Source organism: Chiloscyllium plagiosum, chromosome 22, assembly GCF_004010195.1.
Source record: "Chiloscyllium plagiosum isolate BGI_BamShark_2017 chromosome 22, ASM401019v2, whole genome shotgun sequence".
Taxonomy (NCBI): domain Eukaryota; kingdom Metazoa; phylum Chordata; class Chondrichthyes; order Orectolobiformes; family Hemiscylliidae; genus Chiloscyllium; species Chiloscyllium plagiosum.
The window spans coordinates 22,899,803-22,918,859 of record NC_057731.1 but is presented as its reverse complement, the minus strand read 5'-3'; the positions used below and the strand labels follow the sequence as shown (position 1 = coordinate 22,918,859).

The window sequence follows — 19,057 nt, the reverse complement described above, 5'->3', positions numbered from 1 at the left end:
CGGGTCGGTGTGGACTTGTTGGGCCGAAGGGCCTGTTTCCACACTGTGAGTAATCTAAAAAAAAAACCTCCATCCACCCATATGACTCTATGACTCTATTGTACTCTTGGCTACCTTCTCTTGAGCCCCACCTGCCTCCCATTTATCTCTCCACCCCAGAGGCTCCCGCCCTTCATTCCTGATGAAGGGCTTTTGCCTGAAACGTCGAATTTCCTGCTCCTCGGATGCTGCCTGACCTGCTGTGCTTTTCCAGCACCACTCTAATCTAGACTGTAGTTATATAAAGTCTAGGTGAGACCACACCCATGGCATTGAATGCAGGTGTATTCGGTCTCCCTACCTAAGAAAGGACATACTCACTGTAATGGAAGTGCAACAAAGGTTTTCGAAGCTGATTCAAATGGACAGTCATATGAGGAGAGATTAATTTAAAAGGATGAGAAACACAAAGTTCTAACATGACTGGATATTCTAGATGTAGGAAGGATGTTTTCCCTGTTTGCGGGCATCTAGAACCAGAGGTTACAGCTTCAGGATTCGGGGTAGGCCATTTAAGACTGAGGTAAGGAAACGTTTCTTCCCTCAAAGGGCAGTGAACCAGTGGAATTCTCTGCCACAGAAGACTATTGAGGCAAATCTCTGAATATATTCAAAAAATATATTGAAACAATTTTCGACATTAAAAGCATCAAGAAGTATGAGATGAAAGTAAGAATATGGTGTTGAGTTAGTGATCAGATTGAATGGCGAAGCAAGCTTTTCTTGGCCTACTATTGCTTCTAGTTTTGATGGCTTCGTCTAGGTTTATTTATTCTTGCTCCAATCACAAGAAGAAATTGATCTGGTTTGTTACAAGTGGTTATTAGCAAAAGGTTCACTTTTTTTCAGCAGAAGAATGCCAGAACCACTATTTCAGTCAAACGGCTGATATAATTATTGTAGCTGATCAAAAGGTTCCTGTTGAACTCCTGACAAATAATAATAACTCAGTGAAAATTGATAGGTCGGAAATACCAGAATGGCTGATCATGTTTAGGGGTAGATAAATTGTCTGTTTGAATGTCTTGCAACCCAGGTTTCTAAGGGATCGTTGTTGATGGTATACTCAAGTCTGCAAGGCTCTTCAAAAATGGCATTTTTGTCAAGTTTCATTGTATATTTACACTTTACATTTATTTACACTTAGAGAGTCATAGAGTCATAGAGATGTACAGCATGGAAACAGACCCTTCAGCCCAACCTGTCCATACCGACCAGATATCCCAACCCAATCTAGTCCCACCTATCAGAGCTGGCCCATATCCCTCCAAACCCTTCCTATTCATATACCCATCCAAATGCCCCTTAAATGTTGCAATTATACCAGCCTCCACCACATCCTCTGGCAGCTCATTCCATACACATACCACCCTCTGCGTGAAAAAGTTGCCCCTTAGGTCTCTCTTATATCTTTCTTATCGCACTTCATTAAATTATTTTTGCATAATTATTAACATCATGCTGCAGATGTTCCCTCTATTTATCAGTCTTCCATGGGATGCTTTCATGAATCATTTATCCTTTAAACATAACAAAAGGGACTTCTGGTTGGAGTTTGCAGAAAGACTAGTATCCCATCTTTGTCCTATATAAGGGAGGTGCAGAATATTGGAAAGTGACAAATGTAACACTCTTATTCAAGAAAAGGTGTAAGAATATTCCTAGCAAGTGCTGGCTTTTCAGTTTAACATCTGTGGTGGATAATGTTTTATGAATAATTCAAAGAAAAATGAAACAACACTTGTGGAGGCTGGAGTTTATTAAGTATGGGCAGCATGGACTTGTGAAAGGTATATAATGTTTTGCTGATTTGGTTTAATTGTTTGAAGTAACTGTGAAAGGTGTTTGTATAGATTTACCAAAGCACTTGACATGCAAAAAGCATTTTAACAAAATTGTTGCTCAGTGAAGACAGAAGCCTATGTGAACATGAATAAACTAAAGACTTAAGGACTGAAAATCTGAATCTGGATTATTGGTTGTTTGCCTGACAAAAGGAAAAAGTAGATAGTAGATAGTGGTGTCCCCCATTGGTTAGCACCATGACCACTGCATTTTCTGATGTGCATAAGTAACCTGGATGTTAGAATACAAAGTAAGTTTGGAATACACAAAAATTGACAAAGATACTATATTTGGTAGTGTAGCACAGCATGAGGATGATACTCATTAACTGCAAAGGAACATAGATAAGCTAACAATATGTAAGACAGTGGCTAGTTGAATTTAATACAGAGAAGTGTGAGGTGATGCACTTGGGATAAAGAGACTGTTATGAAGATGTAGATGTACTGTACCTTTAAGAGAGTTAAAAGCTAGCAAAACTACCTGACAGCACCAAGTGCTCTCAATAGCTAACAATGTAACACTTGGTCGAAAGCTAGATTAGCTGGGTTGCGTGGAGACAAAAACAGATTCAAATTAGGCCAATCACTTAAAATTATACCTCCCCCAAAGAAAACAAACTCCATTCCAGTTTGAACTTAGTATATTGACAATCTTAAAAGCCAATGACACAATCTGATGCTTTGGGGATATAAGACCAGGGAAGGGGGGAGAATGAGTGGGAGGTGGGGAGAGATGGAGGGAAGCACAATAGTCCAGATTTGGAAGCATGGTGAGTTTGGGGATAGTGGATGTTGGCTTTTATAGTTGGCGAAGATAGAGCTTATGCATGGATCCAAGGATGAGGATGAGAGATTTTATCTTGGAATTATGGGGAGATGAAGAGAATAGGATTTAGTGCAGAATAGGATGAGAGCTTTAGCCAAGCAGTTATTTAAAGTGTAGAGGTTGGCAGTCTGGTCAGTAGAACATTGAAATTGTCACCTCTGAAGGAGACAGTTATGTACAAATTTAGTTGAGAGGAGAACTGCCAAGCCACCAGTATGTAAAGACTGCCCCAAAAAAGTCTCTCTTAAAAGTACCTTTATCGATCAATAGCCTGTGAAGCAGAATCCCCAACAAGCAGAAAAGAAGACAGAAATACAGAGAAGAACGGAAAGCTGTCTGGTTTTGAGATAAGACGTTTTGTTTTGTAAATCTTAATAGGGACTTTTATTGGACTAATATTATAGAAGGGAAGGTTAGAGGAAGGAGTTGTAAATAGTTGTTAGTTAGTTATTCTATTTTATTTTAGAAATAAAATTGTTAATTGTTATTTTAAATAGTTCTTGGCCTCTCGAATTTTCACAGATTACTGCATGGGATAAATCTTTTCTGTGTTGCTGGCTTAAATTAAGCATGAGGGTCTACCCCATTTCATGACAGAGACAAAATGGATTACACTTCTAAAAAGTGTACTAAGCCATGGGGATCTAGAGGTCGATGTGTATTTTTGAAGATTGCAGAATATATTGAATGAGCAGTTAGAAAAACATTTTGAGAATGTGGTTTTCATAAATATGAAAGCAATGAATAGAAAAACAGGGTAGTTGTGTTGAATTTGTGTGAAGTTCAGGCTAGGTCTAATTCTGGTTGTCACACTTTAAGAAGCATGTATGAATACTTAAGAAGCTAAGAACATCTGTTAGAATGGCTTCAAGGATGAGGAAATGAAGCATTCGAGGTTTGATTGGAAAGTTGGAGTTGATCTTGGGGCAAAAGAGGTTGAGGGGAGTTTATGCAGAGGCCTTCACGATTACAAACTGGTTTAGATGAGGTAGGCAAAGAAAAGCTGTTCCCAACTTCTGCTTCTTTTGTGATGTTTAAAGAATAAACAAGATGCATGAGAGAATCCATGGGGCAATAGATAAATAGAGGTAAAATCTTTAAAATAGAGAGGATGCATTCTTACAAGAAAACCCATCAAAATAATGTTATGTTAATAATTAGGCAGAAATAATGTTATAAAGTATGATAAATGTAAATAAGCGCGAAGTATAAATATACTATGAAACTTGATATTTTTGAAGAATCTTGCAGACTTGATGAATGTACCACCAATAAAGATCATCCAGCTCTGGAGCAAAGCCCTCCTGGCATGTTACCTGAAGGGGGCGAGAGAGAGAGGAAGGGAGAGAATGAGCGGGTGGTGGAGAGAGATGGAGGGAAGCACAATTGTCCAGATTTGGAAGCATGGTGAGTTTGGGGATAGTGGATGTTGGTTTTTATAGTTGGCAAAGATAGAGCTTATGCATGGATCCAAGGATGAGGATGAGAGATTTTATCTTGGAATTATGGGGAGATGAAGAGAATAGGATTTAGTGCAGAATAGGATATAAAATCTCCTATGGTGATTTTAGCGAATCAGTTATTTAAAGGGAGTAGAGGTTGGCAGTCTGGTTAGTAGAACATTGAAATTGTCACCTCTGAAGGAGACAGTTATGTATAAATTTAGTAACTGGGCTATGGCTGGGACAGAGGAAGTCAGTGTCGTGGAGTGGAAATAATGGCCTTTGTGAAGCTTTGCATTGGGCTGACTACAGTGCCAAATTTGCTCAAAACATTCAGCCTTAAATAGTTGAACAGGTCCCAAAAGTATGGAATTGGTGGAGGCCAAAAATGACTTTGAGTTTCTCATTGGCCATAAATTCTTCCAGTTGAACAATCAAAGAATGGGACAAGTGGTTTGTTGACATTAGAAGTAGATAGTTGAAAGGAGTGGTAGTGCTGGGTGTCTTCGGATCATGTTGCCAAAAGTAGAATGCAGATGAAGAAATACATACATTTCAAAATATAAATTCTTTGAGAACTCTGGAGGTTAAGTCAAGCTCAATCAAGTTATAGAGATCCAGGATTGCTATTTGTTAAGATAACACATTCTAACCCTTACATTTTTTTTGGGGGGGGCTTTCTTCCATAAGGCTCAGCCAAGACAAAGAGCTGAGTTTTAACATGCTGCATAATCCATCCTATTTTTTAAAAAATCAGATTTTAGTGATCGATCCATAATTATATTCTCAGATCAGCTTATAACTTGCTTACAAAGGGTACATGTCTGGGTATGTTGGATTAAAGATGAAAAATATTTAGTTTCAAATCTATTGTGAAACAAATATTATGGAACAGACATAATAAGTTGTCTGTTGTGATACTAGTCAAGAGCTAGATGGAAGGACTTTTAAGTGATTAAAATTTGTTGACTGGTTTTGTTATATAATACAATCTACATGCTTTCATCAAGCTAATTAACAGAATGTGTTCTTTTGAGAAAACTCTGCTTGTGATAGTAGATTAAAATTGAGGAATTTAAGTGCATTGTGACTTCAGATACATATGTATCATGCATCAGAAAGGTTGATGGAGACATTATTTGTGATAAAAGCTTTTTAATAACTTACTGTTCCGATCCAATGGAAGCATTTCTGCTTTGATGCAGCTCTTATTGAATGCCAAATTGTTTCCATTTTTAAATCAAGTTAAAAATATTTTTATTCATTATTTTCAGTTCGATTGTGAAGTGGAATGGCGAACCATTGTCTGCAAGGTTATTTAATCCAACAAATTTAAAAAAAGCCCAAAATGTTAAAATGTAACAAAGCATTTATAGTTATTGACATGTTCCACTCTTCAGAAATGTATATTTAATATGTTTACAGCATTTACTCCTCTTATTTTGAATAGATTTTAGTCGTAAGGTAATTTTGTGGCTTTCCCATCCCTTTTAGCATCTGTGTGTACTGGTTACTTGTTAACTGATTAGATTAGATTAGATTAGATTAGATTACTATGTGCTATGTGTTTGTGCTATGTGTTAACTGCTATGTGTTTATCCCAAAAAGGCTTCTATAATCTTAATTTCATAGATTTGATTTGTGGTTGAAACAGATCTCAGTTTTGAAGAAGGGTTTATGTTTCCTGATGTTTTGCCATTACTGGCAAATGGCATAGCAGCTGTGCTATGATTTTTACAGTCCTACTATATGACTTATATCAATAACTGCCAAGTTCAATTTATGGTTTAGTGATTCTTTGTATATAGTTTGAAAGGATCATGGAAACTATATCTGAAAAGGAAATATTTAGAAAGGTAAAGATGGCCAATTCAAAAGACTAATGTGCAGAAAAAAAATATATTACAACATCAACTAAGAAATGTATGGGATATTTTTTCATCTGTCTACATTGAGTTTGGAATGGACTATGAAGGCTAGTCTTGTAAGCAACTTCAATAACCTATGAATGAATAACGCAAAACCAAATATGATAATATAGTTTTAATCAGGGTACAATTTGAATGAGTAGGAATGATTTGAACATCAAAAAACTACAAAATTTGTGTTCAGTAGTTTCAGAAATACTTGGTGTATGATCAATAATTAATTAGTCTGCAGTAAGTTGGCCTCCATCGTAGAGTCAAAAATAGATCAAAGTCTGCTTCTGGCTCACATCTGCATAATTTTAATGAATTATTTTGTTTAATGCTAGTCAGTAATTAAGTGTACTTAATAATGCAAAGTAACTATTTGTGTGTGTTGTTGTTTGGTAAATATTACATCAGTTGACTTCTTTGAAACGTTTGATCAGCTTAGATATATTTTATATTTATTCCCCTGAGCTTGGCATGATTAGGCTTGTCTCCTACCTGTCACATATTAAGGAATGACCTATATAATTATTCACACTAATTCTAGCATTTACTGCTGAATTGTCTATTCATGTACTCTTTTGTTGTGCACAGGTATATTTCAATAATGCATTTGCTGTGGAATCAACCTGGGGAAAGTCAGAGGAAGTTAATTTTTTTCAAGGACACAAAATACCTGTTTTAAAAGCAAATCAAGTAGCAGTGGCATTATCAACAGTGACTAAACCTGCATCACCTACCGGATCCAAACCCTTCCTTGTGGTTACACCTCAAACAATAACTGGTGAGCTGCTTAAAATGTTTACAATAGTTCATGTAACTCATCTATTCTTCTTTGTTTTTGTGTTAAACACCTGTATTTATTTCGTACAAAATAGACCCTTCAACATATTTAACTTGTATGCTTCTGTAATTCCAAATATGCTGCCTTTACATTCCAGGATTTAACTGTTTCATCTTGAAATTGGTTCATTGTTATACTTTCAATTGTTTGTCCTTTAGAACACCTTTGCACTACATTCTGTGTACATTCTGTGCAAAGAAATTCTTCTTGACACCTGTGGTAATTTGTCCTTCATAACCCTGAACCTCTGCGCTCTTGAATTATCCTGCCACAACTATAAGTATTGCTTTGGGGTTGTTCTCTCTATTCCACTAGGTATCTGATTTACATCTAAAAAGTTCTTTTGGATGCATCTTAAAGACTTTATAAACCCATCTATCAAACAGATCCATGCACAATCTTCCTTTTTGTTACTGAGTGTGAATCTCATTGTAGTCCTTCAGTCCCTCAATGTAGATGTCTTGTGGTTAGTACTCCAGTCAAATAGATAAGGTTTGAGAGCTAATTTTTAGTTATCATCTAACTGGTCAAATACCTGAAGTTAAAATGCTGGTTAGACAAAATAAAGCCATAAATCTTGTTTTTATTTCAGTCAGCGTTTGATTACTACTGGATTGTTAGTTGAGTGACATCATCAATGCATCAACACTTCCCCAGTATAATGCAAATTTTAAATACTCTTCTTGCAGTGTTTCTTAGAGATTCTGCTTTCCTTGAAAAGTAAGCAGTTGCTGTCATCCACTCAATTCAATTTGCATGTTTCTCCCTTCTCCATTGTCTGTTTTCAAACTGCAATATCTAACCCTCAGTCTTTTCAGAGTTGTTATTTATGTAGGATTGAATGGGCCTTACTGCTAAATCACTTTTTAGAATTTCTTCCAATATTTTCACTCAAAAAATGCTGTATTTACCGCCTTAATGACAGTGAGATTTTCTGCTGCTGAGATACTTTTTACAACCCTCCTAGTCTTTTCAGCTTTCCTGGTTAAAGGGCAATACTTAATTTCCCTTCACAAAGAACGGTTATGAACTCTCCTACACCTCATGATTTGAAGATGCTGGTGTTGGACTGGGGTGTACAAAGTTAAAAATCACACAACACCAGGTTATAGTCCTAGCGAGTTTTGAGAAGATTTGTAGCTCAGGTTGAGGTTTTGGATGTAGGTTTGTTCACTGAGTTGAAAGGTTCCTTTCCTAGAAGCATGGCATTCTAACCAGAACTCTATCAACAAACACATTGAGTTATACCCCATCTACCACCCCCTGAGAAAAGGAACAGGAAGTGACTTCACCACAGGAAATAATATCACCAACCCAAAGAAACCCATACATATAAATAGAAAGCAGGAATTTTCAGCATTGCTTCGCATGAGGTCCACTGAAGATGTTACTTTGTAAGGTAATGAAACATCTGGAAATGAACCTTTCAGCTCAGTGAGCAAATCTACATCCAGGTTATAGTCCAACAGTTTAATTGGAAGCACTAGCTTTCAGAACGCCGCTCCTTCATCAGGTGGTTGTGGAGGACACAATTGTAAGACACAGAATTTATTGCAAAAGTTTAAAGTGTGATGTAACTGAAATTATTGAAAAATACCTTGATTGTTTGTTAAGTCTCTCATCTGTTGGAATGACCATGATAGTTTCACTTCTTCCATTTGGAAATCACAAAACGTTTTTAAAAAGTTACATTCTCAGGTTAACTTTAACAATTGGTGTCAGCCCAGATAATGTGTTGAAGGTGTTCGCCCCCTATGTGCTGTTGTCTGTGCCATAATGTTAAGACTGATTTGAATCTAAAAAATGAGTTGACAGAGCCTTACATAGATTCATGCAGATTTTGAACACAGTACAATGTAACTCTGAAAGTGCAAATTCATGCCACAAATGTAATTGCGTGTGTATGTGTGTCTGGGGTGGGGGGTTGTGAGTGTCTGTGAGAGAGTGTGTGTGTGTGTGAGTGTAAAGGGGTCTAAGTCTGTGAGAGGGTGCATGTGAGTGTGGGTGTGTATGTGTCTGTTGGAGAGTGTGTGTGTCTGGGGTGCATTGGGAGAGTGTGTGTGTGTGTGTGTATACACCATGTTCTTCGTGGCCTGCAACAAATTATCAATGAGGATGATCACCTCGCCAAGACCTTCCCCACACCTCCACTGCTCACCTTTAAACAACCGCCAAACCTCAAACAGATCATTGTTCGTAGCAAACTGGCCGGCTTTCAGGACAACTCCATACAACCCTGTCATGGTAGGCACTGCAAGATGTGTCAGACTGTGGACATGGATACCACATTACACATGGGGACACCTCTCACTATGTACGTGGCAGGTCCTCCTGTGACTCAGCCAACGTTGTCTATCTCATACGCTGCAGGCAAGGATGCCCTGAGGCATGCTGCATTGGTGAAACTGAGCAGAGGCTACCGCACCGCACCGCAAAACAATCAACAGACAGGAATGTTCCCTCCCAGTTGGAGAACACCTCAGCAGTCCAGGACATTTGAACTTGGACCTTCAGGTGACCATTCTCCAGGCGGACCTTAGGACAGGCAACAGCGAAAACTGGCCAAGCAGAGGCTGATAGCTAAGTTCGATACCCATAGGGAGGGCCTCAACCGGGACCTTGGGTTCATGTCACACTACAGGTGACCACCATTGCACTACACACACACACACTCTCACTCACACATGCACCTTCTCACAGACTTAGACCCCTTTAGACTCATACACAGGTATACACTCTCTCACAGACACTCACAACCCATCACCCTAGATACACACACACACTCCTACAGACACACACATTCCCACACTCACACATGCACCCCTCACAGACTTAGATCCCCCACTCACACACACATACATATACACTCTCTCTCACAGACACTCACAACCCCTCCCCACCAAACACACAGGCACTCCTATACACACGCACGCACATACGTGCACAAGCCCACATAGACATATATGTTTGTGGCATGAATTTGTACTTGCAGAGTTACATTGTACTTTGCTCAAAAAGACTCTGTTAACTCATTTTTTAGATTCGAATCAGTCCAAACATTACGGCACAGACAACAGCACATAGGGGGCGAACACCTTCAACACATTATCTGGGCTGACACCAATTGTTAAAGTTAACTTGAGACTGTAACTTTTTAAAAAAGTTTTGTGATTTCCATATGGAAGTAGTGAAACTAACAGGGTCATTCTAATAGATAAGAGACTTAGCAAACAATCAAGGTATTTTTCAAAGTATAATTTCAGTTACATCACACTGTAAATTTTTGCTATAAATTCTGTGTCTTACAATTGTGTCCTCCACAACCACCTGATGAAGGAGCGGTGCTCTGAAAGCTAGTGCTTACAATTAAAACTGTTGGACTATAACCTGGTGTTGCGTGATTTTTAACCTCATATACCTCAGAATCTATCACAGGGATTCACATAAGATGCATCACAATAAAAACAATTTTCATATCTCTGGCATAACCCAATGGTAGGAATTTCAAAACACAAAGCTCCAATTATTTTTTCAATGCTTTGTTTGCTTGAATAATATAGAATAGCATTTAGAATAGAACAGCAATTTATTGTGTCTTCCATTTGTGAAAATACTATGAGATGAGTACAAGTCACACAATACAGAAATGAGAAAAGGGTTTGGAAGGATATGGGCCGGGTGCTGGCGTATGGGACTAGATTGGGTTGGGATATCTGGTCGGCATGGATGGGTTGGCCCGAAGGGTCTGTTTCCATGCTGTACATCTCTATGACTCTATGAGAGAAAACAAATAATTGAGACACAGTTAGGACAAAGTTTACCTTTAGTTCCCTCCACGGCTCTTGGCTTTATGGAGTGGCTATAGGAAGACACTGCAGAAGCCGCCTGTGAGGCCACCAAAGCAAGGATTTCTGGACCTAACCCACCACATTGCCGCAGCCAAAGCAGATACTGAAGCAACTGCATCGCCGCCATAGCAGGGAGCGACAGACCAGAGCTACCAGTGATCAATCCATCGCCACTTTCGTCTCTGGCCGAAGTCACCACATTGTTGCCATAGCCAATGGGAACAAACCAGAACCACCGTACCGCTATCGCTGCACCGCTGCCAGGGGCAATGGATCAGACCCACAGATGATGAAGCCTTCGGTAAGGCTGTGGCCACTCTGGCCATTCACCAAGCTGCTTCTGCAGGTGGCACTCACAAACACCTTCCTCCATCACAGCCACAGAGTAGAAGGAAAGGTGCACTTTGCAAATGAAAAATGAAGAAATAGGGCAAAAAAAAGAATGCAGCCTTTGGGAGTGTATGGGCACAGACTTTCTATCCTGCTGCTGCTGCTGCCATCTTGGAAAATCAAACACTCCACATTCGAATTTTCACAGTCATACCCAACTCTAAGAATTCAAAATTAATACCTGGCCTTATTTGGGTGGCCAGCCAATGCAGCTGTCTAATTAGATTACAGAAATCCACCATTTCAGATTTGGAAAATGCTTCTTTTTTATTTGCGAGACCCTGCACTGACTAACACTAATGGGGCTAATATTTTCCAAATGAAATTGCTGATACAAGTTGGCTCTCTCCATTCTCCCTGGGTGGCACAGTGGTTAGCACCTCAGAGTGCTAGGGACCAGGTTTGATTCTAGCCTCAGGTGACTGTCTGAATGGAGTTTGTGCATTCTCCCTGTGTCTGTGTGGATTTCCTCCAAATGCATTGGTTTCTTTCCATAGTCCAAAGATGTGCAGGTTAGGTGGATTGGCCATGCTAAATTGCCCATAGTGTTCAGGTGTGTGTAGGCTAGGTGGATTAGCCATGTGAAATGCAGGGTTACAAGGATAGAGTATGGGGATTGATCTGTATGGGATGCTCTTCAAAAGGTTGGTGTGGACCTATTGGACTGAATGGCCTGCCTCCACAGTGTAGGGACTTCTATGATTCTGCCTGATTTTCAATACAACGTATTTAAAAACTCATGAAACCTCAATTCCAATTTTAAATTCCACTGTATGCTCATTTATGGCAGTGTTTTCAAAACTCATTGCTCCCACTCCACACATGCGTTTCACAAAGATGCCAGAAAGCTGTCTTCCCACCCCCATCCCCCATCATGCCAATAAAACATAGAAGAGGCTACTTTAAACTGGAAACAGCACAATTTTAAATAAAACATAACTTCCTGAGAAATGTCAAACTTTAGAGAGATAATTTAGCTCATGTAGATATTTATTTAACTTTCAGTGTCTGGATGTAGGTTTGCTCGTTGAGCTGGGAGGTTCATTTCCAGACGTTTCATCACCCTACTAGGTAACCTCTTCAGTGGGCCTCAGGTGAAGCAGTGTACATGCTTCTTGCTTTCTAGTTATATGTGTGGGTTTCTTTGGGTTGGTGATGTTATTTCCTGTGGTGATGTCATTTCCTGTGGCAATAACATCGCCAACGCAAAGAAACCCAAATATATAAATAGAAAGCAAGAATCATGTACACTACTTCGCCTGAGGCCCACTGAAGAGGTTACCTAGTATGGTGATGAAACGTCTGGAAATGAACCTTCAAGCTCAGCGAGCAAACCTACATCCAGACCCTCAACCTGAGCTACAAATCTCCTCAAAACTCGCTAGGTTTCAGTGTGTTTGGTGGCTAAACTGGACAGTGAAGAAACACTACTATTTGAGTTGAGTTGATATTTCTGCAGAAATGCAGCTTTCATATCAATTGATCAACATTACAAGCATTTTCCTTTGGTCACAAGGTCAAAAAAATCTTCAGAATTGTTTTTCTTGCTGTAAGTGAGTCTATTCTTATGTCTTAACCCCCTAGTTTTTCTTCAAAACCTTGTAATACCAGCCTTGGTTTAGTCAAGAGACACTCTATTTTGGTGCATATCCACCCATGTGGTCAGGTTGGCTGTCCACTCTTTGGTAGCTTTGTGAACACCCCAAATACTCTCTAGCTTTGTAATTCTTGCTTAATTATTTGACCAATTGTTAGTTCCTGGACACTAAGATTTCCTGATCATGGGCTTATGCTCCTTAAACAATTTCTAGCCTGTACTTCATTTCTTAACATTGTTAAACTACAACCTCTCTCTTGCCCTGTGGCTCTTTCTGGAATGTTTCTTATTGATCTTTTCCTTCTATTACAAGGATGTTTTTTGATGGTTTGTGATTTCTTTCAAAAGCCACTCTCTGAGCTTGCAGTGCATTTACTTGCCTCCTATTTTTGTACCATATGTTCCCATACTGTGGACCTAACCTCTAACGTCTTTCCTCTCTTTCTGTACACTCAACCAATTGTTTCATTTTCCAGAGGCCTTTCCTGCTTTGCTTTTATAATTATTGCATTAATGTAACCTTTCTAGAAAATGTTTGACTTTCATACACACTTTTGGCAGTTGCCCTTTGTGACTGATGACTAATGAGATCAAAGCTGGGAATTAAGTCTTCAAGGTATGTGACTTTTTGGAAGGATAGGAAGAAAGGAAAGCTTGGTAGGTATGAGATAGAATAAATGCAAAACAAGAAATGAGCTTGGATTGGAAAATGTAATATTCGAATGAACAGAATTAAGAAATGGCCAGACCATTACAGAAGCTTCCATCCATGGACTCCATTTGCATTTCTCGCTGCCACGGAAAGGCTGTACCATTACCAAAGACCCCTTCCATCCAGTAATGCTCTCCTACAACCAGTTCCATTAGGCAAAAGATACAAAAGCTTGAATACACACACCAATAGGTTCAGGAACAGCTTCTTTCCTGTCATTATTACTCTGTTGAATGGACTCTCTAACTTAATATAATGTTGATTTTGTTAATATTGATTTTGTTTCATGCACCTTCTGTACAATTGTAACTTGTATGCATCACTCTGTCAAAGTGACTTATGATCTGTATGTCTTTGCTTACTATGATCTGCCTGTACTGCTCGCAAACGAACCTTTTGACTATAGTTAGGTACATGTGATTACTATGCAATAAATCAAATCAAATAACAAGGGGAAAAAGACACAGCTGTTAGGAGTCTGTGGGTTCTGTAACAGTAGCTGTACACTGGAACAGACTAAATCAGGAGATAATGAGGACTTGTAAATAAGCAGTACATTAATCATAAGTGTCTTTAATCTTCATGTCGATTGGGGAATATCAAATCGGCAGAAGTGGCCACAAGGAAGAATTCTCAGAGTGGGATCTTATAGGGGCTTGAATAACCAAGGCAGTGGTGGTAAATGTAGCAGAATGGCACAGACGTCCAAGGCCTATATCGATATCAGGAGCAACTTGCTGCATGTTTTAAGTAAGTTCCAGGCATTGAGCTGAGATTCCTGCTAGGAATTGGCAAGTTGCCAATTATGGGGATTATTGCAAGTTAATGACCTTATAATATGCCCATCTTTCCTCATTAATATACAACCTTGTCACTCCCACATGCCACAAACAAACTATATGTCAAGAATTCTCTATGCAAGTCAGGGTGAGCATTTGGTGACTTAAGTTTGCTGCTTGCTTCAAAGTTTGGATACCGAGCCCTAACAACTTGGGGGTAATCTCTGTGGGCAGCAGTTGCATGCACCCCATGTCCACAGACATTAGGATAGAACATGTGCCAGTCTCTCACAACGTATCTCTGATTCGCTTACAATACACTGCTGTACTTCAATGCTGCATCATGGTCTGAACCATAATGGTGGAGAAGGACACTCTGCACCCAGGAACATGCGTCTTGCTCATGGACTGGACCATTTTGTACACTTGCTGTCCCAGTGCTCACTCACTACCTGGATCCTCATAGCATCCCTTACCTTGAGTTTTTGTGATTTTCCCCCCTCTGCCAGAAATACCAGGCTCCTAGTAACGCGATATTGGTGTTCTGTAAGCGCAGATGCAAAGTCAGGAAACTTGTCAGGAATGTCAGCAGTCTTCAGTCAAGCCAAGGGCAATAGATTTCAGTCAGGGGGTCCTGGCACAATAAGTCAGAGTCAGGATGCTCTCGTTATGAGTGACGTGAAGGTGAATGTTGACCAGCCCACCCCCAGCTTGACTTTTTGATGCCCTATGCCTTCTTCCTGGAATGAGAGAGGAGCAGGTATTACAGAAGATGAAGATAACACAGCTATTACCTTTGGTGTCGATAGGGAGATATCCCAAGCGAGTGAGTAGGGCATGCAGGGTTAGTGCTATCTGGGTTATGGTGGGTGACAGTGAGCAAGGGCGATTGTTACAGGCAGTAGTGAGAATGGTATAGCATGAGGCCTGGTGGGAGGGTATATACAGTGGCAGAGTGAGTATGAGATAGCAGAGAGATGATGATAGCACTTGCACTAACAGAGTGGAGAAGGTCATTGACCTCCTTCTGACAGGAATGTGCATTCTTCCAGACAGCTGAGGCTGAACAGACAACCTTGAACCAAGCTGGCATGGTGTTGTATGGAGAGCTCGACTGTTCATCCTAGACGATGAGGGAAATCCCACATCGGCACCATCCCATCTACCAAATCATCCAAGTCCCTGCCCACAAAGTCTTCTCTGGGGCAAATGTGCAGGGCTCCTCCATTCTATCAGTTTGTCCAGGTGTACAATGTCTTTTTAAAGATGATGCTATTGTCAGGAATGTTGGCCATTTCTGGGATATACTGGTGAATTGTTCTGGAAATGGTACATAGTAAGTTGTGACTAGAATCAGTGAAGAACACCTTAGGCTCAGGAGACACGGGTATTGAGGTGAATTTGGTAATGTATGGCAAGCAATCTCACTAGGTTTCTTGACAAGAAACTTTTCAAAAAACTTAACAGAACTGACAATTTGCTGAAACAAAGTAAGATTCAGCTCAGATTTATTCAGGACATGTTTCGAGAACAATGTGTTATGGATTCAACCAGGAATCAGGGTATTTTGGATCTGGTAGTGTATAATGAGACATTTAATAAATAATCTCAGAATAAAAGATCCATTAGCTAGTAACATTTAACAATATTGAATTTAGAGTTCAGTTTGAAAGTGAGAAATATGGGTTAGAAACAATTGCACAAAATGTAAATGCAAGAATAACCTTTAATATAATTACAAAGAATGAGGCAGAGTTGGATGGACTGGATTTGAAAATGAATTATTGGAAAAGTCACTTGATGAACAATGGCATACATTTAACAAAGTAAGTCATGACTTACAACATAGATGTATCTTTGTAAGAACAAAGGAATCTAGAAAGGATTTCAACCAATCATGGTTAACCAAGCAAGTAAATAATGGTAGAGCATGAGGTCTGGTGGGAGGATAAATAAAGTGGCAGAGTGAGTATGAGATAGCAGAAAGAAGATGGTAGCCCTTGCACTGATGAAGGGCCTATGCCCAAAATGTCGACTCTCTTGCTCCTTGGATGCTGCCTGATCGGCTGTACATTTCCAGCGCCCCCCCCCTTTTCAACTCAAGTAAAGGATGGTATCAAATTAAAACAAAAAATGCATTGTAGCAAAGATTAGACATCTCCAGAGAATTGAGAAAGTATTAAATAAAACAAAAAGAGGAGGGAGAAAGCAAACGTTGAGGGTTAAGTTAGCAAGTCATGTAAAAAGGAAGGGAAAGGTCAAAGTGAACATAGGCCCATTGAGAATAAGGCTGGGGAAATAATAATGTGGATGAAAGAAATGGCAGAAGTGTTTGATAGATACTTTACATAGGTCTTCATGTTAGAAGCCATTCATTCAGAGTGTAATACTGGAGCATTTAGAAATGCAGCATAAAATAAAGCAGACCCATCATGGTTTTATGAAGGGAAAATCATGCTTAACCAATTTAGTAAAATTCTTTTGAAGAGGGAGCAAGCAATATATATTAAGTGGCATCATCAAATGCAATATATTTAGATTTCAAAAAAGATTGATAAGTTACCACTCATGAGGTTTCTTAACAAGATAAGAGCCCATGTTATTGAATGTAGTATGTTAGAAAGGATGTAAAATTGCCTGAAAGATAGAAAGCAGAATTAAAATAAGCAGGGCATTTTCAGTATGTCAATTTGGAACTATTGTAGTGCCACAGCGATCAGTACTGAGGCTACAATGATTTACCATATTTATTAATGACTTATATGACTTACCATATTAAATGAACATAATACTGCCAAGTTTGCAGATAATACAAAAGTAGGTTGGGAGGCAAATAATGGGGTTGATGCAGACTACAAAGGGATATAACTGTGTTAACTGAATGAGCAAAGATCTAGTGGATGGAATGTAATGTGGGGTAATGTGAAGTTATGCACTTTTGCAGGATGAATAGAGGAGCTGAATGTTATGTAAAGGGAGAAAGACTGCAACAAGCTACAACACAGATATTTGGGGTTCCTTATGTATGAATCACACAAAGCGAACATATAAATTCAATGGTCTGTACAGAAGACAAGTGGAAGGTTGGCCTTTTACTTTACGGATAATGGAGTATAAAAGTAGGGAAGTCATGCTCAAACTAAAAAATCAGACTGCTCCTGGAATACTGTGAATAGTTTTGTTCCCCTTTTCAAAGCATTGGAGGCAGTCCAGAGAAGGATCTCTTGATTGATCCTGGGTATGGAGGGTTTTTCTTATGAGCAGAGTTCTGTAGGTTGGGCTTGTACTCATGCGAGTTTAGAAGAATGAATATTGAAACATATGAGATTTTTGGGGACTCGCCGGAGTACTTGTGGAGAGGTTATTTGCCTTGTGGAAGAGTTCAGGACCAGAGTGTATAATCTGGATAAGGAATTGACCATTTAAGGCTGAGATGAGGAGGAATCTCTTCTCGGAGAATGGTGAATCTATGCAATTCTTTACCACCGAGGGCTATAGAGGTTGTGTCAATGTGTTGAGATAGACTGATATTTAATCCCTAAGGGAAAAAGTTGTGGGAAAACGACAGGAAAATGGAGTTATCAGCTGTGACCTTGTGGACTGGGCAGAGCAGCTTGATGGTCCAAATGGCCTAGTCTGCTCCTCAGTCATATCATCATCTTGATCTTCAGAACTTGTATGTCCTTTATCTAATGATCTGTTGTTGTGACAATCTATTCCTCATAGCTATGCAACACATAAATAATCATGAGTGATACCTGGTTCCTTGTAACTTTATAACTTCTTTGGAATCTGTAACTTTGAAATTTATACCCAAAAGTGATATACAATCATTATCTTTCCATTATTACCAATGCTCATTCCTAGGCTTCTCTATTGTTTAAGCCCCTCTCTTATAGTAAACCATAGCCTTAATAATATTTTAAACTTGCTGATTTCTTCTAGACTTTGACTTTCTAGCCTTTCTGTCTGCAAGGGGAGTATTCAAATACTCAAAAAAGTAAAGCTAATTGTTGTCCTTTCCCCAAGCTGGGGCCCACTCACTATTACTGATGGAACGTTAGGATTTCTACCTGAATCTAGAGTATATCCTTTGAACATCATAAACTTCAAAACACAAACAGTCTGTGCCAGTGTAGTTGATAATTAACAATGCGGCTGATCTACTAAAAGTTTGTGAGCTGTCACACCCATTACTTTGATTCTTTTTGTACACCACATTACTAAAAGGGATTTCTGCTGCGGTATTCATAACTATTGTGTTCTTATTTGCATACATAGGCTCTAAATTCATCACTAGCAAATTCCTCCCATTTCTCCACCCACTATCTTTGAGGAATTTTGTTGGTGGTCTAAGTCTCATCTTAATCCACATTAACATTACCTTATTTATGATGATTTTCTTACCTTTACAATGTATTATTGTCAGCTAACTAAATCTAGTTGCCACATCTACAAATTATAAAATTGCGTTTGCCTTTAACACACACCTTTAAATTCATAGCCATCACCTCATTGAAATTTCTTGTTAAAGGTAGATTTCCTATAGGTTGTGATGATGTCCTTTGGCATACATTATAGATCTTTCATCTATCACTACTCTCTTCCATAAGGTTAAAAATCAAATAACACCAGGTTATAGTCCAACACGTTTAATTGGAAGCGCACTAGCTTTCGGAGCGACGCTCCTTCATCAGGTGATAGTGGAGGGCTCGATTGTAACACAGAATTTACAGCAAAAATTTAGTGTGATGTAACTGAAATTACATTCATTGTTCGTAGCAATGTAACTGTGTGATGTAACTGAAATTATACATTGA

The 19,057-nt window shown here is 39.1% G+C and overlaps 1 protein-coding gene across 5 annotated transcripts in view; it reads left to right on the top strand.

Annotated features, from left to right (window-relative positions):
• The window catches only part of LOC122561126 (transcription elongation regulator 1-like protein), a 741,295-nt gene that overhangs the window by 39,533 nt on the left and 682,705 nt on the right, over positions 1-19,057 (top strand). For all 5 annotated transcript variants that reach the window (XM_043712594.1, XM_043712591.1, XM_043712593.1 and 2 more), the window contains exon 4: positions 6,662-6,851. In XM_043712594.1, the coding sequence (XP_043568529.1) occupies positions 6,662-6,851 (190 nt within the window). The remainder of the gene's footprint in view (positions 1-6,661; positions 6,852-19,057) is intronic.